We start from the raw sequence: 23452 nt of genomic DNA on the forward strand, positions 1-23452 counted from the left end.
ATCATATAATATAATAATATAAAGTTTTATTTATATAGACCTTTCATACATAAAATGTAGCTCAAATGGCTTCATATTAAGCCAATAAAATAATAAGCACTGTGATTGTGGAAATATATGAACATGCTGATTACATAATTATGATCTTACTCCTTAAAGGCTTCAAAGAAAATCTACCATGGCTGATGCTCTGTGCAGCCCTTGTCACTGGTGTCTAGCCTTTCTACAAGGTACTCTTTACAGGAAATGGCTGAAAATGGAGAACGTACAAACTGTTTTTGCAAAGCTATTGAGAGAGGTGTGGTGACAGCACCCACAGCAGGTAGAGGGCAGGGGGAATGATAATGTTGGCCTGCAGTCACAGCAGTGATACTAATGATATTCATAATAATAATACACAAATCACCACAACAACAACAACAACAACAACAACAACCAACACATTGCCCTTGTGATGCAAAGGAACATCCATCCATCCATCCATCCATTATCTGAACCCGCTTATCCTGATCAGGGTCGCAGGGGGGCTGGAGCCTATCCCAGCATACATTGGGCGAAAGGCAGGAATACACCCTGGACAGGTCGCCAGTCTATCTCAGGGCACACACACCATTCACTCACACACTCATACCTACGGGCAATTTAGACTCTCCAATCAGCCTAACGTGCATGTCTTTGGACTGTGGGAGGAAACCGGAGTACCCGGAGGAAACCCACGCAGACACGGGGAGAACATGCAAACTCCGCACAGAGAGGCCCCGGCCGACGGGGATTCGAACCCAGGACCTCCTTGCTGTGAGGCGGCAGTGCTACCCACTGCACCATCCGTGCCGCCCTGCAAAGGAACAGAAAAACAAATATACATCGTAATGACATGTTTTATTTAGAAAATGTACAGAATATGCAGAGCTATTTCACCTAGGGGAAAATAAACTCACAAAACCATCAAGAGAAACATTTTAAAAATGTGGGATTTTATATTTCCCAAATATAACAAAAAATATTAAAAAAACAATACACCAAAAATTCAAATCTACAAACAATATTTTTTTCAGTGATATTTTTCAAGAGATGTAATCTACAGCCAGTAAAGTACAGGCCCGGACTTGTGTAATGTTGCTCTGTAACAATGCGCTTTGTAAAAATCACTACAGAAAGAAAACACTATTTTCTTAGACAAACATTATAATCAGAATCTCATTGAGCGTACACAGGAAGGTTGTTTTTAATCACTCATCAATACTTTCGGTGTACAGGAGGTATGACAACATGAAACAGGAGAGACGACACAATTCTGCTGGTTCCTGCAGATCAGTGAGTCAGCTGCAGGCTGTGGCCCTTTAGCTAAGGATGTGGGGAAGGGGAGATGGTTATGTCTGTTTTACTTTTGACAAGCACTGATATTGATTCTATGAACTGAAAATATTTTGCACGTTGCCCATTATGTCTTATTAGAACTTCTTAAAATGAGTTTATCCTTCATATCGCTGCCTTTCTGGAGAGTTTTGTTGTGATACTGGAGTGTGAGTTCCTTTGTCGCTCATTAAGTTGTGTTGGCAGCCGAGGCACACTTCCTCTGTGGTTTGTATGCGTTTTTCACAGGAACTTTGAGTTTAATTTAATCTTGCGAGTATTTCCAGATCACTCTGCACAGCTTAGAGACTTATCTGTGTGCGTCAGTGAGAGCTGTACGTTGGAGGGAGGCTCACCATTGCATTGGTCCTGCAGGGCTTTGCTGCTCTGGTCACTCCTCAGGCTGGGCTGACTCAGGTTCACCTGCAACAGTGGAAATTTAAAACTGTTCAGTCTTCATCAGACACCATTGATGGTGAAATCAGTGAAAATTTAAAACTGTTCAGTCTTTATCAGACACCGTTGATGGTGAAATCAGTGGAAATTTAAACTGTTCAGTCTTTATCAGACTCTGTTGATGGTGAAATCTGGAAGTGGTTTCTTTGGCTTAAGTTACAGGCAGCACAGTGGTTAGACTTAAATTAGACTTTGAGACAATCTGTAAATGTTTGTAAACTTAAGAAGAAAAGGGTCTGAGTTTAGCCTATGTCCAGTGATAAGATAATTTGAACAGTTGGTTTCAGGGCCATGGTCCCCTGTCTTCCTTCAAAGCTGAAAGATGTTGAGCGCTTGGCTGTTGTGTCCCAGTGCGAGTGTCCTTACTTGCTTGGCGTCTCGTCCAGGACCAGTACCACCTCAGAACCAATAGCATCCCCAGGGTGGCCAGCGCTACAATCACCACCCTGACCACTGTCTCAGTGCTCCACCCTGTGTGAGAGGGAACATGGGGTTAGTGTGTCTGATGTAGTCTGTTCTCAGATTCAGTGTGTCTGATGTAGTCTGTTCTCAGATTCAATGTGTCTGATGTAGTCTGTTCTCAGATTCAGTGTGTCTGATATAGTCTGTTCTCAGATTCAATGTGTCTGGTGTAGTCTGTTCTCAGATTCAGTGTGTCTGATGTAGTCTGTTCTCAGATTCAATGTGTCTGATGTAGTCTGTTCTCAGATTCAGTGTGTCTGATGTAGTCTGTTCTCAGATTCAGTGTGTCTGAGGTAGTCTGTTCTCAGATTCAGTGTGAGTGATGTAATCTGTTCTAAGAACCAATGTGTCTGATGTAGTCTGTTCTCGGATTCAGTGTGTCTGATGTAGTCTGTTCTCAGATTCAGTGTGTCTGAGGTAGTCTGTTCTCAGATTCAGTGTGTCTGAGGTAGTCTGTTCTCAGATTCAGTGTGAGTGATGTAATCTGTTCTAAGAACCAATGTGTCTGATGTAGTCTGTTCTCAGATTCAATGTGTCTGATATAGTCTGTTCTCAGATTCAGTGTGTCTGATGTAGTCTGTTCTCAGATTCAGTGTGTCTGAGGTAGTCTGTTCTCAGATTCAGTGTGAGTGATGTAATCTGTTCTAAGAACCAATGTGTCTGATGTAGTCTGTTCTCGGATTCAGTGTGTCTGATGTAGTCTGTTCTCAGATTCAATGTGTCTGAGGTTGTCTGTTCTCAGATTCAGTGCATCTGATGTAGGCTGTTCTCAGATTCAGTGTGTCTGATGTAGGTTGTTCTCAGATTCAGTGTGTCTGGTGTTGTCTGTTCTCAGATTCAGTGTGTCTGATGTAGTCTGTTCTCAGATTCAGTGTGTCTGAGGTAGTCTGTTCTCAGATTCAGTGTGTCTGTTGTAGGCTGTTCTCAGATTCAGTGTGTCTGATGTAATCTGTTCTCAGATTCAGTGTGTGTGATATAATTTGTTCTAAGAACCAATGTGTCTGAGGTTGTCTGTTCTCAGATTCAGTGTATCTGATGTAGGCTGTTCTCAGATTCAGTGTGTCTGATGTAGTCTGTTCTCAGATTCAGTGTGTCTGAGGTAGTCTGTTCTCAGATTCAGTGTGTCTGTTGTAGGCTGTTCTCAGATTCAGTGTGTCTGATGTAATCTGTTCTAAGAACCAATGTGTCTGATGTAGTCTGTTCTCAGATTAAAACTGCTGTATCTTAAAATCAGCTTAAGCATGAGACCGCCATGTTGCTCATGTTGACTCCCCATGATAAAAGCTGTGCAGTGGGTGAGGAGGGTGTGGTTGGAAGGTGTCACCAGCAGGCTGTTTGTGAGGACAGAGGCCTAACCCATCCCTATGGTTGGGGGATTGTACCTTCCTCTGACTTTTCGGGGTCAGTGATGGGCGTTTCTGGCAGTGTGAGGTGCAGGGGGACCTGTGCTCTGAGCAGGCTCCCTGTGAACACCACACAGGCCCAGTGTAGCTGATCTTCAGTGAGGCTGGGCAGGGTGAGGCTGAGCATCGTTTTTGGGGATCTCTTTGTCAGGACCTCCTGTTTTACGAGCTCCCCCCTGTCCCCCTTCATCCGGAGCCAGGCCAGGGTCACAGATTCGATCCCCTGCGAAATTTCACAGTTCAGCACAACCGACTGATTCCTGGACAGACCACCAGGGGGCTCTACTGAGACTGAGAGAAAGTACATTGACATGGATTATTTATAGATTATTTTATTTGTTCATTTATTTATCAGAAAATAATATTTATGCAGATAGCTTCCATTATTACCAATGTTGCTTACTATTTTCCAGTCACACATAATGTAACAACATGGAAATCCAATGAGCATCATGTTAAATATATTGTTATTTATTCACTTCTGTAAATCACGTAAACTAAATCTGAACTGCAAACTTACCCTGAATAGTTACCAGATTTATTGTGGCCATTCTGCTACTTTCATAATAACAGGTGTAGCTTCCACTGTCTCCAAACTTTACTGGTGAGATTTTCAGAGGAAACGGACACACCCAGTTACCTCGCGGTAACTACGTGGCCTATAGTGAGTGGAAATTGTTGTACGCGGAACGCTACATCAGTTTACCCCAATAAAGCTCAACAACGAAACAGCAACGAACTTTTACACCTGGAAAAGGACCAGCGGATCAGACGACAACGCTGCTAAGACGCTAAGACGGGAACACCCCAGCCTGCGCATCTCTCCCGGACACCATTCACAGCACCATCGCCGCTTCTACAAGGACAGCATGTCTTTTGGATCCAGCAATGCGTATGGACTCAGTAAGAAAACAAACATTCAGGCATAGCCAGTGTTTAGTTTAGTCTTAACTGTTTTTGTGAATCTGTGTTTCAATATTTACCATCCAACCATTGTAATGTGTTTGGTTAGCTACATATATATGTACGTGAATTGATTCGCCGTCTTTTGCGCATATATAGAGTAAAACTACGCAAGTAGTCCCTTCTCACAGCTAACTCTAACTCATTACCACACCCAGAACTCTAGCGACACGCGCGCTTGCGCGCGCCACACACACGCACACACACATACCCAACTAAATTTCCTTACTAACTTCCCGTTAGTTTATCTGTTATGTGTTTTACGTTTGTTTAATAAATATATTTTATTAAACCCCGGTGTCCGTTTTGGAATCACATAGACATGAGAGCCGAGTTAAAGCAGTCTTTCGAAGAACTTCCAACCTTCAGGTTATCGGTATGTTTAATCATTAAAATTGGTTATTTTAATTATTAATTAAAATACTAAATTTGTGGTTAGATATTTCTGATAATAGTAATTTTATGAGACTGATTACTTTTTGCAGTTATACTGCTACACAACGTTTAACTGGCGCCCCGGTTTCGTAGAGAGTAAAATCCCTGCGTTATTTGGCGGCCCGTGCGAGGACCCTACATAATTTGGAGTCCCGTGCGAGGACCCCTACAGATGACAAACATGGCAGACCAAATACATAAATAAATGAATGAATATATACACTTACCAAGCAAATATATACACTCACCAAAGATTTTTACACCTACTTATTAATGCAATTATCTAATCAGCCAATCTTGTGGCAGCAGTGCAATGCATATAATCATGTAGAAACGGGCCAGGAGCTTCAGTTAATGTTCACATCTACCATCAGGATGGGGAATAAATGTGATCTCAGTGATTTTGACCGTGGAATGATTGTTGGTACCCAATAAAGTGCTCATTGAGTGTAAAAAGCCCACAGTATATTAGCATCAGCAGTAACTGTCATTAACATTGGGTGAGTCTGTGTGGTAGCCTTTACTCTGCATTTGCATTGTGATGTTTGCATTTTTTTGCGCACTACCTTTGTCTCAGATGGAATTAAATATACCGTTAAAATGTCCCTCATTTAAACAAATGCACGTGTTGTGACTTCAGTAGCTATTTTCTTGGAATATCATATGACTATTTATAGCTGCACAATCCCTCACACGTGATGTCACCAATGATCCCCGGACCCCTAACTGACTGGACCCTCCTGTACCCTGGGTACTGCCATCAGCAGTTATGCGCTGTCCTATGGAGTCACAGGCCACAGTACACTGCTATGGTCCGGATTCAATCTGAGACAGTGGGACTCCTCCATGGACCACAGAATGAGCCACCAATCAGCCCTTCAGCAGCCCAGCCCAACAACTATCTGCTCTGGTGAATGATTACAAACACAAGAGGTCTTGAGTGGAATTTGCACATTTGTGTATTGTTTTTAGACCTTGAAATACATGTCATGATTTGAAGCTGGTCAAGTCATCAACCATTGTGGTAGTCGTACGGATGACCAAGCACCAGATTTGACAGCCCAGCCCAACTCGTGGTCGCCCACCTGTATACATCACCAGTGGTGTATATCTGAACCATTTTTACATAAAGAAATATGTGTACACAACTACACAGTCTTAAGATGGCTCGGGTCACAGTACTTTGATTTAACTTTAGCCTGAAAACTGTGCTTCACAGTTACTGGTTATGAAAAAAGATAAAAATGCTTTTGTAAATGCTCCATAAATGCATAGTAACGTACCCTTGGTGACTATAAGTTCATTGGGAACGCTGAAAATAAGCGCTCCGTTCCGTCGGAGTGTACAGTCATAGGTTCCCTCACTGTGTTGGTCAACACTGTGGATGATGATGTGGGCAGTGTTGTTGTAGATCAGCGTTGTGTTAGCAGTGGGTTCTCTGTCCCGTTCCCAGGCCAGTGTAGCTGAATCTGGAAGGTGGGATAGCTCACAGCTCATGGTCACATCAGATCCTTCACGTTCTGTGTGCCAGTGTGATGGTTTCACTGCAGAAGCAAAGAGCAATTGATGCAGAGAGCTTTCTAAACCTTTTCCTCAAGAAGCCAAAAGAAAATAAATTTTACCACTGTCCAAATACTTACATACTGCACTGCATGTAGCATCAAAAATGCATCATGCATATCAAGTTATTATATGCCAAATGCATAAAAGAGCAAATTTACCTTCTACAGCAAACACTTCAGTCTGTGCCAAGTGCACTTTCTCTGGTTTAGTTTGAATGAAAGTAAAAACTCCTGCATTTTCTAACTCTGGTTTCAGAGAAAGGTCGTACTTTCTTTTTTTTGAAAAGGGCGCCCTGTGGTGCCATGAATACATTCCATTGGACTGCATAGTTATTATACGAGCGTTTCTGTATCGTCCGTCATGAGGTGTCCACTCCCAGATGAATTCTGTCCCTTTGGGCTCAGCAGGGGCTTGTAGAGAGACCCCCTGATCCTCCCCATAAATGAAGTATTTGTGCTGCACCAACACTGCAGAAAGAGAAAAATGTACTACATGCAAAGATCCAATTGAGCACAAGGCATGAATGATTATATTGCATTTCAATATTGAGGCAAATTACAATGAGTTCATCAGTTAAACCTAAATGATTAGACTCAAGTTAGTCCGATAATAGATCTAACAATACAGATACACATTTTAATCTGCCAGCTCTGATGAATATTTGAGATGCCAAAATATTGCTTGTATCTGCTGTAGTCATGGTTTTATACCTCGATGCAGTTGTAGAAGATTACGAAGTTATTCTCTTTCAGGTGAAACGTCCTGTGGTGGAAAGCTGGCAAACGGAAATGTTTGCAGTGCTCTTGAAATGATCGGAAATGAATATTTCTAGCTTTTTTAAATTTCTTTGTATTATAAACTTTGCCATTGTAAGACCTGCACCCTCATGGGTCGTGTATGGAGTACTTGTATCTGTCCTGATGATAGTTACAAGTGTGAAAAATGAATTTGCACATCACTGCATGATGGAAGACTATGCAATAAAATAAATTGATGTTTTTTGTGACTGACGTTAGATGTGGCTAAACCCATAAACCCATTTATTTAATGAAGCAGATTTGCTGAAATTCGCTTCCTCTTAAACTGAAAACTGAAACCAAAAAAAGGAATCTGGTTAATTATAGCAATGTCATTTCTTGTCACCTACTCTTTGTCTTATAAGTAGACTGTTTAGTCTTCTGTAGTAAAGTAAATTAACTGTTTGTTCATTACGATTTTGTTCAGTCATTGTCCATTTTATTACATTCTTGTAATATGTATCCAGTATATTATTAAATACATAAATAAATGATTGAGGCAGAAAGAGAGACTCACCCTCAGCTGAAAGTGTGTGACAGTATCTCAATATCCAGAGTAGGGTCCACCACAGTACCATCCCCATGGCTTCTGCCCTACACAGCCTTCTTACTGGTGTCTAACTTCTGCCCAACACAGCCTTCTTACTGGTGTCTAACTTCTGCTCAACACAGCCCTTCTTACTGGTGTCTAACTTCTGCTCAACACAGCCTTCTTACTGGTGTCTAACTTCTGCTCAACACAGCCCTTCTTACTGGTGTCTAACTTCTGCCCTACACAGCCTTCTTACTGGTGTCTAACTTCTGCCTTACACAGCCTTCTTACTGGTGTCTAACTTCTGCCCTACACAGCCTTCTTACTGGTGTCAAACTTCTGCCCTACACAGCCTTCTTACTGGTGTCTAACTTCTGCTCAACACAGCCTTCTTACTGGTGTCTAACTTCTGCCCTACACAGCCTTCTTACTGGTGTCTAACTTCTGCCCTACACAGCCTTCTTACTGCTGTCTAACTTCTGCTCAACACAGCCTCCTTACTGGTGTCTAACTTCTGCCCTACACAGCCTTTTTACTGGTGTCTAGCCTTTCTACAAGGTATGTGGAATGGGAAATGGCTAAATTAAGAGGCAGTATCGATTTGGCTACGCTGTGTTCTGCAACAGCTCGGGCAAGCTTGCAAGACATCTTCGTAGGATCCTGTGAAATCTTATTATCTCACTACACATTTACGGTTCTGTTCATGGCTGTGCTCAGCACTTTTACTGTGTCTGTTTAAGCACAGATAACTGGCATTTGACATGTTAACTACAGGTTATTGGATAATGCTCTATTTTGTCAACAGATTTAATATTTTGTTATTATTAGGAGTGCATTGTCTGCATGTTTTCCACACAGAGGCAGATGGACTCTTCTGAACAGGGCGTGGCCTGTAGCGTAGTGGTAAAGGTACAGGACTGGGATACGCAAGGTCGGTGGTTCTAATCCCGGTGTAACCACAATAAGATCCGCACAGCCGTTGGGCCCTTGAGCAAGGCCCTTAACCCTGCATTGCTCCAAGGGAGGATTGTCTCCTGCTTAGTCTAATCAATTGTACGTCACTCTGGATAAGAGCGTCTGACAAATGCCAATAATGTAATGTAATGTAACAGTATCAGGGGGAAAAACTAAACATCAATGAGTTTTAATCCCTTGGAATAATGATTGATTCTCAATTCTACTTCAAGAAACAGGTCAATATGGAAGTTAGAACGGTAAAATTTTAAATCTATTAAAAATCCTGGACCACACTGACACTAGCTATATGAACTTGCCCACCATACCACTCCTTTGCCACTTGTGTCGTCATAAGACCAACATGCATAGTGTGAGACCAATACCCAGCATTATGTCAGTGTTTCCTCTTCATTGTCTCGTTGTTTTGTTTTCATCAAGATTTGTCCGTCATGTCGATTGCTGCATGTAGCAGGCTACGGTGTGCTCCGTGTTTCTGTGTTTAAATTCGGCGTGCTAGGTACAGACTTCAGCCTGCTTTGTTCAGTGTGACCGGCACGATTGCCGTGCGTAGCAGACGGTCACGGGGACCCTCATGTTGGTGTCTGAGGCTGGCCACGAGAACCTCATGTTGGTATCTGAGGCCGGCGTGCTTCCTGAGCTAACAAAGCGCACAGCATAAAAGGAAGTGGACAACACAGGGCAGGAAAGGGGCTTGTCGGTGGAAGGATATGATTGTGATGCACACGAATGAACACTGATCCATACGTATCAGGCTTTAAATACGGTCATCCCCACATGATGGCTGCTTTCCTTTCAGTTAGTAAAACAAATCTAATACAGCTAGACAGAATGCAGGACAGTGCGTGGAGATCTCCTGCAGGTCAACACCTGTAGAAACCCTCAGCGTAGGTCGTAACCAAGCTACCAGTCACCCATTGCTGGGCTGATTCCTCCACAAACGCTTCCACACAAGCAGTCAAGGCCGACCTTCCGACTGAAAAATGAGAGCGACAAGGTATCTTCAGCAATAAGATCGTTCATTGATCAAGTGCGCCTCACAGCAAGGAGGTCCTGGGTTCGAATCCCCGTCGGCCGGGGCCTCTCTGTGCGGAGTTTGCATGTTCTCCCCGTGTCTGCGTGGGTTTCCTCTGGGTACTCCGGTTTCCTCCCACAGTCCAAAGACATGCAGGTTAGGCCGATTGGAGAGTCTAAATTGCCCGTAGGCATGAGTGTGTGAGTGAATGGTGTGTGTGCCCTGCGATGGACTGGCGACCTGTCCAGGGTGTATTCCTGCCTTTCGCCCAATGTATGCTGGGATAGGCTCCAGCCCCCCTGCGACCCTGATCAGGATAAGCGGGTTCAGATAACGGATGGATTGATCAAGTGAATAAATTCCTCTCCAAACGGTTCCGCACTAACAGTCAGAACAGAGGCAGGATCTTTCGACCATTACATTGCACTGCAGGCATTTGGCAGACGCTCTTATCCAGAGCGACGTACAACAAAGTGCATAACCATAACCAGGGACAAGTGTGCTGAAAGACCCTAGAGGGAAGTACAGTTTCAAGTGCTGAGGCAGAATACAACCAAGATAAGGACTTGGCCCTTGCAGATAAATCTGACAATGGATTATATCTACAAAATCCGTTTTTATGCAACACAAGAAAACTCTATGAGCAGGAACAACATTTATTTATTTTTTTCCCAATTAAAAACAAAACAGGGTGCAAGTAGCATTCTGCCTCGTGGGTCAACCCACGACAGGACATGCACCCAGTCTTCCCCCAGGTAATCATCACCGCACACCAAGCAAGCACAAGCGGAGCTTGAGCTGGTCAAACCATGTTGAGCACGGAGCTGGGGCAACAGGTCAGCTGCTGTTTCACACCCTGATTTGAGCTGTTTTTATTCAGCAGGGCTGTTCTCGTTGTGTGCTTTATTCAATCTGACCGCGATGTTGCTCAGATTTGTCTGCGTCGAAAGAGTACACGGCGCGTAATTCACTGTACAGTTGTTTCCTCTTCACCTCGTCGTAGAATTCCCAGCAAACACCTGGAGCGCTGTTCATCGCTTTAAATTTGATGACTGGTTTTGGAATGTAGCCTACACTATGATTTGAGAAAAAAAGGTTTATAAACTTCTCTTTATAAGCTGCTTGAAGGATCTGATTTGACCATGAGCAGTGAGGTATCCCACCTACCAGATTCAGCTACACTGGCCAGGGAAAGGCCATTCTAGAACACAATCATAGAACTTTGAAGAAACAGTACATAAAGTTGTTGTTTTTCTTACTTTGGTAGTGAGTGGGGGTGACCATTTACAATTTTCATGAACAAGGCGAACGTCTGTACTTTTTAGAGTGCTTTTCCCAGGTCTGCCAGTTGTGTCTTCTTCAGACAGGAGGAGTGGTGAAGGCTAGCTGGCTCTCTGTCCAGGACCTGAGGATTTGTACACAGACTCAATGGGTTTCGGCCTGATTTTGCTTGCTTGTACCCAACTGGCAGATGTGGATCTTTGCACTTCATGCATTCATGTGACATTTTGCAGCTTCAGTGCTGAAACGGCTTTTAATAGATTAAACATTTTTACCATTTTAACTTCCATATTGCCCTGCTTTTTAAAGTAGAATTGAGAATCAATCATGATTCCAAGGGATTAAAACTCAGCGATCTCTGATTTTTCCCCTGTCTCACAGACATCTGCTTCAGAGTCCATCTGCCTCCGTGTGGACAACATGCAGACAATCATATTAAAATATTACATCAATTGACAAAATAGAGCATTATCCTATGACCTGTAGTTAACATGTCAAATGCCAGTTATTTGTGCTTCGACAGACACAGTCACAGAGCTGAGCACAGCCATGAACAGAACCGTAGATGCGTAGTGTGACAGTACGATTCCACAGGATCCTATTAAGCTTGCACAAGCTGTTGCAGAACAAGGCATTGCAAAATCGATACTTCCTCTTTCTTTAGACATTTCCTGTTCACAAACCTTGTAGAAAGGCTAGATACCAGTTAAAAGGGCTGTGTTGGGCAGAAGTTAGACACCAGTAAGACGGGCTGTGTAGGGCAGAAGTTAGACACCAGTAAGAAGGCTGTGTAGGGCAGAAGCCATGGGGATGGTACTGTGGTGGACCCTACTCTGGATATTGAGATACTGTCACATACTTTCAGCTGAGGGTGAGTCTCTCTTTCTGCCTCAATCATTTATTTATGTATTTAATAATATACTTTATGAATCTTACAAGGATGTAATAAAATGTACAATGACAGAACAATATCCAAATGGACAAATAGTTCATGTACTGTATTACAGAAGACAAAACTGTAAAAGAACAGTCCTAGACAAGAAATGGCAGTGCTATAATTATCCAGATCCATTTTTTTGGTTTCAGAGCGTAGTCAAAAAACAGGCCAGGGTCAAAAACCAGGGGGTCAGTCCAACAAAGCAGAGGTACAGATATCCACAACAAGCAAAGAAGAGTCCAGGGAAGCAGGCAGTGGTCAAAACCAGGAAATCCAAAAAACAAGGGCAAGGACTCAGGAACAAGGGCTCGGGAACAAGGGGGCTAGAACTAGGGGAAGGAATAAAGGGCTCAGGAACAAAAACAGGACAAGACGAACTAGCAGCGTGCAACTGAAAAGGACAGGTATAAATACACAGGGGAATGAGACAAACTAGGCGGGGCATGGGAGTGAGGGCGGTCTAACAAATAAACATCAGATGAGACACATGAAAGGGTAATAGGACAATAACGAGGGAGAAACGAAAACGCGGACTGGATTCACAAAGACACACATCCGGACTAGGGATTAGACAATTTGCAGAGAATCAGGAGATGCAGAGATACGGAGAGACAGGTACGAATACTTCGCTGAAACTAAGCAAGTAATCAGTGATAGAATAGGGAGGTGGAGTTACAGAACAGAATTGAAACTAGAGATGCGTTAGTAAGTTAGTTAAGTGATTTAAATTACAAATACCCAAAACTAGTGAATGTTAGTTTGTTAGTTTGACAAACATATTAGTGTGTTAACATAATTAGTACTGTACAACTTTTATGTTAGTTGGGATTAGTCTATTAGTGCTATGTACAAACATGAAATGGAGAGAAAGCAAGAAGTAAGGAATGCAAGATTGGATGGAAGGTTGAACCTCGGAACTACCGTAAACACCCAAATAGTGGGGCACGCAGACAGGGGAGTGACTGGGCTAGTAAACATTAAGACTCAGACATCACAGGGGAAGACGAGTGCAAAGACTAATGAATATGAACAGAACACCAGACATGAAATATGAAAAATAATAAATTACAAGAATAATGATAATAAACAATGAAAAACTAACACAGGACAGAACACAGGAACATAACACCAATGCCAGGCAGTTACGCTGCCCTTTTACATTCTTATTAATTCTATTAAATTAATAATGCTAAGAATGATACATATTAAACAGTATATAGTGCAGGGTAAATCCATGAAAAGGTGGACATGGACCAACAAAGAAAAATATTTAACTGGTATACTAACATTATAGGACCTAAAAGTTACTGGAAATGATAGATTTGATCCAAGAGGCCTCTCATATGTTTCATGTAGCTCCCACAAATAGATGCCACTTAATTAAACATCTGAGGAAATTGTCCATATATTTAGGTCCTTCGCACATAAACTGGCCTTGAAAGTTTTCTTTAAGATTACAGTAAATTGATTAGTTTACCATAATTACATCTGTCAAGAGAAACTTTGAATTAATCTTTCAGTACATGGCCCCAAAGATTGGTCTAGGCCACATGTAACGACAGTCACAAAAAACATCAATTTATTTTATTGCAGAGCCTTCCATCATGCAGTGATGAGCAAATTCATTTTTCACACTGGTAACTATCATCAGGACAGATACAAGCACTCCATACATGACCCATGAGGGTGCAGGTCTTACAATGGCAAAGTTTATAATACAACAAAATTAACAAAAGCTAGAAATATTAATTTCCGATCATTTCAAGAGCACTGCAAACAGTTCTCATTTCTGTTTGCCAGCTTTCCACCACAGGATGTTTCACTTGAACGAGAATAATTTCGTAATCTTCAACGAACGCATCGAGGACAGAATAAAGTAGTGATGCAGAACTTGGGTATAAAACCATGACTACAGCAGATACAAGCAATATTTTGCCATCCCAGTGTGAAGCTCAAATATTCATCAGAGCTGGCAGATTAAACTTATTATCTGTATTGTTAGATCTATTATCGGACTAACTTGAGTCTAATCATTTAGGTTTAACTGATGAACTCATTGTAATTTGCCTCAATATTGAAATGCAATATAATCATTCATGCCTTGTGCTCAATTGGATCTTTGCATGTAGTACATTTTTCTCTTTCTGCAGTGTTGGTGCAGCACAAATACTTCATTTATGGGGAGGATCAGGGGGTCTCTCTACAAGCCCCTACTGAGCCCAAAGGGAAAGAATTCATCTGGGAGTGGACATCTCATGATGGACGATACACAAACGCTCGTATAATAACTATGCAGTCCAATGAAAAGTGTTCATGGAACCTTAATGGGGCGCATATTTCAAAACAAGGAAAGTACGACCTTTCTCTGAAACCAGAGGTAGAAAATGCAGGAGTTTTTACTTTCATTCAAACTAAACCAGAGAAAGTGCACTTGGCACAGATTGAAGTGTTTGCTATAGAAGGTAAATTTGCTCTTTTATGCATTATACAAATAATAACTTGATATGCATGATGCATTTTTGATGCTACATGCAGTGCAGTATGTATGTATTTGGACAGTGGTAAAATTTATTTTCTTTTGGCTTCTTGAGGAAAAGGTTTAGAAAGCTCTCTGCATCAATTGCTCTTTGCTTCTGCAGTGAAACCATCACACTGGCACACAGAACGTGAAGGATCTGATGTGACCATGAGCTGTGAGCTATCCCACCTTCCAGATTCAGCTACACTGGCCTGGGAACGGGACAGAGAACCCACTGCTAACACAACGCTGATCTACAACAACACTGCCCACATCATCATCCACAGTGTTGACCAACACAGTGAGGGAACCTATAACTGTACACTCCGACGGAACGGAGCGCTTATTTTCAGCGTTCCCAATGAACTTAAAGTCCTCAAGTGTATGTAACTTTGGATAAGGTTTTCACTGGAGCATTTACAAAAGCATTGTTAGCTTTTTTCATAAGCAAACCAGTAACTGTGAAGCACAGTTTTAAGGCGAAAGATAAATCAAAGTACTGTGACCCGAGCCATCTTAAGACTGTGTAGTTGTGTACACATATTTCTTGATGTAAAAATGGTTCAGATATACACCACTGGTGATGTATACAGGTGGGCGACCACGAGTTGGGCTGGGCTGTCAAATCTGGTGCTTGGTCGTCCATAGGACTACCACAATGGTTTATGACTTGACCAGCTTCAATACACAATACACAAATGTGCAAATTCCACTCAAGACCTCTTGTGTTTGTAATCATTCACCAGAGCAGATAGTTGTTGGGCTGGGCTGCTGAAGGGCTGATTGGTGGCTCATTCTGTGGTCCATGGAGGAGTCCCACTGTCTCAGATTGAATCCGGACCATAGCAGTGAACTGTGGCCTGTGACTCCATAGGACAGCGCATAACTGCTGATGGCAGTACCCAGGGTACAGGAGGGTCCAGTCAGTTAGGGGTCCGGGGATCATTGGTGACATCACGTGTGAGGGATTGTGCAGCTATAAATAGTCATGTGATATTCCAAGAAACTAGCTACTGAAGTCACATTAAATTCCTACAAACAATGCATGCATGTTTCCATCTGAGACAAAGGTAGTGCGCAAAAAAATGCAAACATCACAATGCAAATGCAGAGTAAAGGCTACTGTACAGTATAACTCGCCCATTCAATATTAATGACAGTTACTGCTGATGCTAATATACTGTGGGCTTTTTACACTCAGTGAGCATTTTATTAGGTATTTATTAGAATTAGTTTTTTGACTAATTAAGTCTTCTAAGGGTTCGAAACCCCGTCGGCTGGGGCCTCTCTGTGTGGAGTTTGTATGTTCTCCCCGTGTCTGCGTGGGTTTCCTCCGGGTACTCCGGTTTCCTCCCACAGTCCAAAGACATGCAGGTTAGGCTGATTGGAGAATCTAAATTGCTTGTGGGTATGAGTGTGTGAGTGAATGGTGTGTGTGCCCTGCGATGGACTGGCGACCTGTCCAGGGTGTATTCCTGCCTTTCGCCCCAATGTATGCTGGGATAGGCTCCAGCCCCCCTGCGACCCTGTTCAGGATAAGCGGGTTAGGATAATGAATGAATGAATGATGAATGAATGAATGAATGAGTGTATAAATTTGCTCTATGAGTTCATATATTCATTCATTTATTTATTTATTTGGTCTGCCATGTTTGTGATCTTACACCTTAAACAATGCATTAAGAAAATATATAATGCCAGCATTCCATGTTTGGAGACAGATCAGCTGGGCGGGCTGTAATTGTTGCTTGCATGGCTATAATATTTTTCATGAGCCATTCTGTAATGAGGCCTGAGATTTTCCTCTTCCACCATCTCTGTGGGCTACCTGACTTTCACCTCAATTTTTTTTTCACTCACTACCTGTAGCAGTAGCAAATGTGCTACAAATGTGATCGTAATTCTATCATTCTTTACTCTTCAGCAACATATGACATACGGCACACTCTGTACAGAGGGAGTCTGAACAGCAGTGAGGCGGTGCTAATCAGCCATTCTCTGAGCTCATACACAAAAGCCTCCTGGTCTTGGGTGCCAGTGTCTGAGACACAAGCAATCCATGTGGCCTCAGCTGTTAAAAACGAGAATGCTTCAATTTCCACGAAGATGGATAAAGAGAGATTCTCATCTGATGTCTATGATGGGTCTAAGTTTCCTCTGAAAATCTCACCAGTGAAGTTTGGAGACAGTGGAAGCTACACCTGCTTTTATGACAATACCAGAATGGCCACAATAAATCTGGTAACTATTCAGGGTAAGTTTGCAGTTCACATTTAGTTTAAGTGATTTACAGAAGTAAATAAATAACAGTATATTTAACATGATGCTCATTGGATTTCCATGTTGTTACATTATGTGTGACTGGCAAATAGTAAGCAACATTGGTAATAATGGAAGCTAAATATTATTTTCTGATAAATAAATTAACAAATAAAAGAATCTATAAATTATCCATGTCAATGTACTTTCTCTCAGTCTCAGCAGAGCCCCCTGGTGGTCTGTCCAGGAATCAGTCGGTTGTGCTGAACTGTGAGATTTCGCAGGTGATTGGCACTGTGACCCTGGCTTGGCTCCGGATGAAGGGGGGCAGGGGGGAGCTCGTAAAACAGGAGGTCCTGACAAAGAGACCCCCAAAAACGATGCTCAGCCTCACCCTGCCCAGCCTCACTGAAGACCAGCTACACTGGGCCTGTGTGGTGTTCACAGGGAGCGTGCTCAGAGCACAGGTCCCCCTGCACCTCACGCTGCCAAAAACGCCCATCACTGACCCCGAAAAGTCAGAGGAAGGTACAATCCCCCAACCAAAGACATTTCAGCTAATTCAGGTTTCATTTCCACTTTGATACTGTAGGTTTTCACTCCAACCCTAATAAAGCTCTGCTCATTCAACAGCTTGAGATCTCCTTGAGCTACTAATTAGTAGAATCAGCTGTGCCAAATTAGTGTAATGAAAACCCACAGGAAGGTAGATCTCCAGGAAAACAGGGTTGGACAGCCCTGCTCTAAACCACCTAGTCTTGTGTCGTCAAATGCATTACATTACATTGTTGGCTTTTGGTAAACGCTCTTATCCAGAGCAACATACAGTTGATTAGACTAAGCAGGAGACAATCCTCCCCTGGAGCAATGCAGGGTTAAGGGCCTTGCTCAAGGGCCCAATGGCTGTGTGGATCTTATTGTGGCTACACTGGGATTAGAACCACTGACCTTGCGTGTCCCAGTCATTTACCCTAACCACTACACTACAGGCCGCCCTCAAGTCTCACAAACACACTAGCTAGTCTCGCAACTGATATAAAAAACATTTGGGGGTGACATGTCTACCTGTCTCCCCCAAACCTACACATTTGCCTCTGTGAGCATACTTAAGGCTGAAAAATGGGAACTGAAAGTGGACCATGCCCCAGAGCATCATTGCCTCTGTCACTCCAGTGCCCTTGTGTTTGCTGATATGGCAGTCCACTTACTGTATGCCCTGTTTATAAATCTAAATCTAAATAGGCCTCGCTCTTTGCGGTAGCTTTCAGTTCTGCATAAGTGACACCAGTGTAACACCGTAGTTCCTCTGGCCTTAACTTTTCACATGTCTCCGTCGCAAAACAAGGATTTATGTCAGAACCACTTGGGCTCAAGGTTTACAATTGTCACTCAGATCTGAACAATTTAGTATTACATTTAAAGCATTACATTTTCCATACGCCATGATGTTAACTCCTCAATTTATTTTCTATTTTATCATTGAATGGAATATGCACTCGTCTCATGTAGTTTGGCTAAATGATGAATATGACTTGACAAATTATACAATTGAATATTACAGCAACACACTTCATAGGCAGCTGGCTCCCTCTCCTGGTTAATGTTAGTAGTGTATAATGTTTTATGTATTTATTCTAAACGAAGGACTAAACTTTAATAATGTTTAATAATTAATGTTAATAATGAATAATAATGAATATTTTCAGATAATATGTGTACTTATGCTATGTAGCTAAATTAGGAAATTAAGCAATTGGATATTCTCATTGTTGGCTTAATAAGGACTAATTTCAATGCAGCTAAATAAGGAAATCGAATGCTCTCCATGTTCTGAGTTCACTTGTTAAGTTTTCTTCTTTTGTGGTAATAGATGATGGAAGGCGGCTGGTGATCATTTTGGCCTGTAGTGCCGCGGTGTGTGTTGGACTGTTGTTGTTGTTGTGTGGAGGACTGTTGTCTCGCCGTCTGAAAAGAGCAACAGGTAAGAGCTCTACTCTCTGTTCCCAGTTCACCATTCTCTCTCTGACAGAGAAGCAACACTTCCACAGAGCATTCACTCTGAAACATAGCTTTAAACTTTGATAGTACAGTGATATTCTTTAAAAATGCACTTAAATGAGGTTTATTTTTTTGTTCTTTTGCATAATTGATTTGAATGTGGCTATTTCAAATAACAGAGACAGTATTTGATTGATCAGACTAGTGGGGGATCAAGGTAGGGTGGGTAACTAAACTATTCACGTGTAGCATGAGACAGTGCAGTAACATAAGGGGATGTATTACATATCTGGTGAAATAAAACAGCTCAAACTAGGTTTTTAAACAGCTGGTAGCTGGTTGACCAGTTAGACCAGCTCCATACTAAACATGGTTTGGCCAGCTCAACTCAAAAGTTATGTTTTGAAACAGCCGGTAGCTGGTATTCCAAGCTGGTCATCACTGGATTCTACACCCGGGATTACATTACAGGCATGACGCAGCCCTACTTGCCATCCCACCCGATCTTCTCTGGAGACTCCCGATTTCACTGCCCTCTCGCGGATTCCTCCGCGAGTCACAATTCTCCCGTATTTCTCGCGATTTACAAATTTCTTTTTTTCCCCCCTTAATCTCGCTGCGCCGCATTTCAGGCTGGAAACCCCACGACACTAAAATTCCGCTGTTTCCACCCGGACCACAATTCAGCGACACCAAATACATCGTTTCCATGGTTACATGCACGCCCATTTTTTATTATTTTTTTATTATCTTTTTTTATGCACGCCCATTATCGTTGGTAGATGTACGAGAACTATCGTATTTGTAAGATAATTTAGCCCTTTGTAGGATATACGGTCAATGAAAAAGAAAAAAAAACTAGAAATGTACGATCATTTTGACAGTTTTGGGCAGGATCCAGCCTGATTATTTATCTATGTCAAATAACGTATTTGGGGAAACTGACCCTGCCATAAATTATCCAATTACATCCCGCCAGACCCTGCTTGGACTTTAATGGTTGTCTTTTAGCATTGTTTTAATACCAAAGCTGTTGATTGTGATACAAATGCAGATTATTTAACTACAAATGACAGTTACTGTCACTGTTAATATGCAGTGATTAAAAAAAAAAAAAAACTATGAAATGTACTTATAGGTCTGTATGGCTTGATCACCGTAAATATTCACACAAAATAATTATTCCATAACATGGCTCAGTGCTCCCTGTATAGTAATTTATATCAAGTCGGTTTAAAATGTTTGCTGAAATCTTTCTGTCTCTCACACTTCTGTCCACATTAGCAGTTGGAGGGAACGGTGATTCCAGTGCAGCTGACAACGTCTACAGTAACGTCGCAGAGATACAGAACGATCAAGGTAACGTGGATAACTCAACTACTGATATGCTGCATGAACCGGAGCATTCGAGCCTGACTTCATGGGCCAGGTTAAGCCCAGTCCTAGACTAACTCAATTTCTAATGGACATTCTCCATGCAAAACTGTGTTTGGTCAAGGACTAAACTTAGTCTGTGTAACTGGCCCCATACTGTACATTCAAAAATGGGTGTGAAAACATATTTTTACAGACCATTTTTGTACACCAGACTGTACAGTTCTGTCCTCCGAATTGTACAATATGTGCTTGCGGGGACGTGCACCTGAACAATGTCCCCAAATATTGTATTTTGTATTTTTGTATTATTTATTTTTCCTTTTAAAAGAAAGTGCATTCCTGGTGTTGCCCATGTTTGGTGCATGTGAAATGGAGGAAGGTTATCAGCATTACAATCCGTTTAAAGTCTTTTCTTACTAACAGCAAACCCAGGCACAGCCACAGAGGAGAATGAGAGTGAAGAACTCCAGTACTTGGTATTTTCCCAGACTGCTCCCAGTCACAGTAAGCTTTCAGTGTTACCGTAATTGTAAAATGTCCATATTACACTTTTCAACAGTTGTAGAGTTTTCTCCAATTATTGCAACTGGTGTGGCAGCTAAAACTGGGGTCGGCAACCCTGGTCCCGGAGAGCCACACGGTGTGCAGGTTTTTGTTTTCACCTTGAAATCAGCAACCAATGCAGGTGAGGTGAATTAACTGTGTAGTCAACTGCTTTCATTGATCACTTAAGTGCCATGTCACAACCAAAGCCAGCACACCCTGTGGTTGCCAACCCCTGATATAAAATTTGGGCACACATTACATTATGAAAAGGGCAAAAACTCCATTCCAGGAGGGCCGGTGTGTCGGGTGGCTTTTGTTTTAAACGGCTGTCTGCAGAAATGCTGTCCACTCCTGTACTGGACAGTAACCTGTTTCCACCAAGGACACACAGTATGTTCAACCTGCAGCTGTAGCTCCTGGCTTTATCTAATAATTCAGATCTAATAAATGACAAAGTTAATTACAGGCAGGAAACAGTTAGGCCTGTGGTGGCCATCCAATCAGCAAAAGTAATATGTACCACGATGGTCTACAGATGTAGTCCTCTGTGTTTCATTTTAAACTTAAAACAGCAACTAATTCATACCTACTAATGCAAGTTCAATGTGTAAGCTATCTAATCAAGTGTTTTTACAGTAATCAGTCAAATAACAATGAAGTCTGTCGCTGTGGCTCCCCAGGATGAGAGATGCACGCAGCTGATCTTGTTCAGATCACAGTTTACTCTCATTATCCCGACTACCGTAATTGTAAACACTGTAACAAGCTGTTAATAGTTTTCAATTAGCCGCTTCATGTCCGCTTACCCTTTGAAGGTAACATTATGCCAGAAACAGATCAAAACTAACCAAGCAGACCTGCAATTCTCCACAAACTCCACGTATAGGGCGGCCTGCGGCGTAGTGCTTAAGGTACATGACTGGGCCCCGCAAGGTCGATGGTTCCATCCCCGGTGTGGCCACAATGAGATCCGCACAGCCGTTGGGCCCTTGAGCAAGGCCCTTAACCCTGCATTGCTCCAGGGGAGGATTGTCTCCTGCTGAGTCTAATCAACTGTCAAGTCGCTCTGGATAAGAGCGTCTGCCAAATGCCATTAATGTAATGTTCAGTTTCACAAAGTCTTGCGATTTATGTGCGATGAGTCTACTCAATACTGAGTTGAACACCATGTCCAAGCTGCTCACTTGACCATCCAGAAGGCACCGCTGTTTTCTGGAGATGCACGGCTGAGAATCATATATCATGTTATCTTGAGACCAGGACTGCGATATTTACTTGAGATTGTACTGCAGGTTATATTCATGTGTGTGGTTGCAGGGTGTTGCTACCAATAATGAAGGAATTCAGTAAGCAGAAGAAAGTTATCTTATTGCTATGTAATTACTGTTTGCTCGTTTATTGTTACAGATCCGCACAGACAACGGCAGGATCGGTCTGTAAGTATGCTCCCTGAGATACGCCGTAGAAAACGACCACAATTTAAATACGCCCAGGAATACAAGCACAATTTAAATACGGTGGAGAAGGCGAACATAATGTAAATACACCGGACAAAACAAAGACAATGTTATGTTGATTTACATTTGTGGATGGTAATGCAGCCAGAGCATATGATGACCTTGTTCATCATCAATTTAAATCCACCCGAGAAAACGACCACAATTTAAATACGCCCGAGAAAACGACCACAATTTAAATCCGCCCGAGAAAACCACCACAATTTAAATCCGTCCGAGAAAACGACCACAATTTAAATACGCCCGAGAAAACGACCACAATTTAAATCCGCCCAAGACTACAAACACAATTTAAATACGGTGGAGAAAACGAACATAATGTAAATGCACCGGACAAAACAAACACACTGTTATGTTGATTTACATTTGTGTATGGTAATGCGGCCAGAGCATATGATGATGTTCATCAGCCAGGATGTTTATACGTTCTAAGATCATCTTAACAAAAATGTGCACATCCTATTTCTGCAGGGACAAGATGAAAATGATAAAGTGGTCTATGCAAGCATCTGCAAAACATGATATGCTGCAATCAAATGGATAAACAAAACAAGATCTAGATGTAGATCAAGATCTACATTTCAAACTTGTCTGTACAGTGCAATTCAAATGGAGATGGACGAAGACAATATACCGATGTTTCCATGACCTGTTAATATTTGAATTTGCCACTGTTTCATTCCTTCTGGTAAAAAATAGAAGCTTTTGCCAGTGAAGCATACATTTGTTTTCTGGAAAATATGAATGTCATTGTGATTTTATTCTGGTTGTTTTCTTTAATAAGATAGATAATAGATATATATTTTTTTAAATGGTGTTTTGGTTTTATCTGGGTACTGTGGTATACTCTTCTGTCAGCATGTAATGGAGTATATAGTAACTAAGTAAATAAGTCTAATAAGTACACTTAATATAGTGAATAGTAAAAAAGCTGCACATTGTTCATTATGTAACTTTGAATTGAAGTGTTTTAAATAATAAACTTCCTCCTTTTTTCATAACTGATTCACAGGTGCAGAATATAGCTTTTCAGACACTCAAGGTCTGCCCTGTGTGTGTGTGTGT

At 41.9% G+C, this 23452-nt stretch overlaps 1 protein-coding gene and 1 long non-coding RNA gene across 4 annotated transcripts; one reads left to right on the top strand and one right to left on the bottom strand.

The window, feature by feature from the left end:
- Positions 1 to 860: 860 nt before the first annotated feature.
- Positions 861 to 1746, bottom strand: LOC133123138 (uncharacterized). The gene is made up of 2 exons (XR_009708203.1): positions 1710 to 1746; positions 861 to 1344 (listed from the first exon to the last, which is right to left on the bottom strand). It is a non-coding gene; the product is annotated as an uncharacterized LOC133123138 (long non-coding RNA).
- Positions 1747 to 11933: 10187 nt separating this feature from the next.
- LOC133124244 (uncharacterized) lies at positions 11934 to 23388 on the top strand. Of its 3 annotated transcripts, none has more exons than XM_061235257.1 (10): positions 11934 to 12106; positions 14323 to 14634; positions 14812 to 15072; positions 16615 to 16944; positions 17166 to 17477; positions 18820 to 18930; positions 20232 to 20306; positions 20748 to 20828; positions 22278 to 22306; positions 22859 to 23388. In XM_061235257.1, exons 1-10 carry the CDS (start codon positions 12040 to 12042, stop codon positions 22907 to 22909), a joined length of 1629 nt encoding a protein of 542 aa, XP_061091241.1. In that variant the 5' UTR covers positions 11934 to 12039; the 3' UTR covers positions 22910 to 23388. The 3 variants fall into 3 exon arrangements, with proteins under 3 accessions (XP_061091241.1, XP_061091243.1, XP_061091242.1); XM_061235259.1 differs by having other exon boundaries at positions 14812 to 14991; XM_061235258.1 differs by lacking the exon at positions 11934 to 12106 and adding an exon at positions 12325 to 12787.
- The last annotated feature ends 64 nt before the right edge of the window (positions 23389 to 23452 follow it).

The sequence above is a fragment of the Conger conger genome, chromosome 3 (genome assembly GCF_963514075.1).
Source record: "Conger conger chromosome 3, fConCon1.1, whole genome shotgun sequence".
Classification (NCBI taxonomy): domain Eukaryota; kingdom Metazoa; phylum Chordata; class Actinopteri; order Anguilliformes; family Congridae; genus Conger; species Conger conger.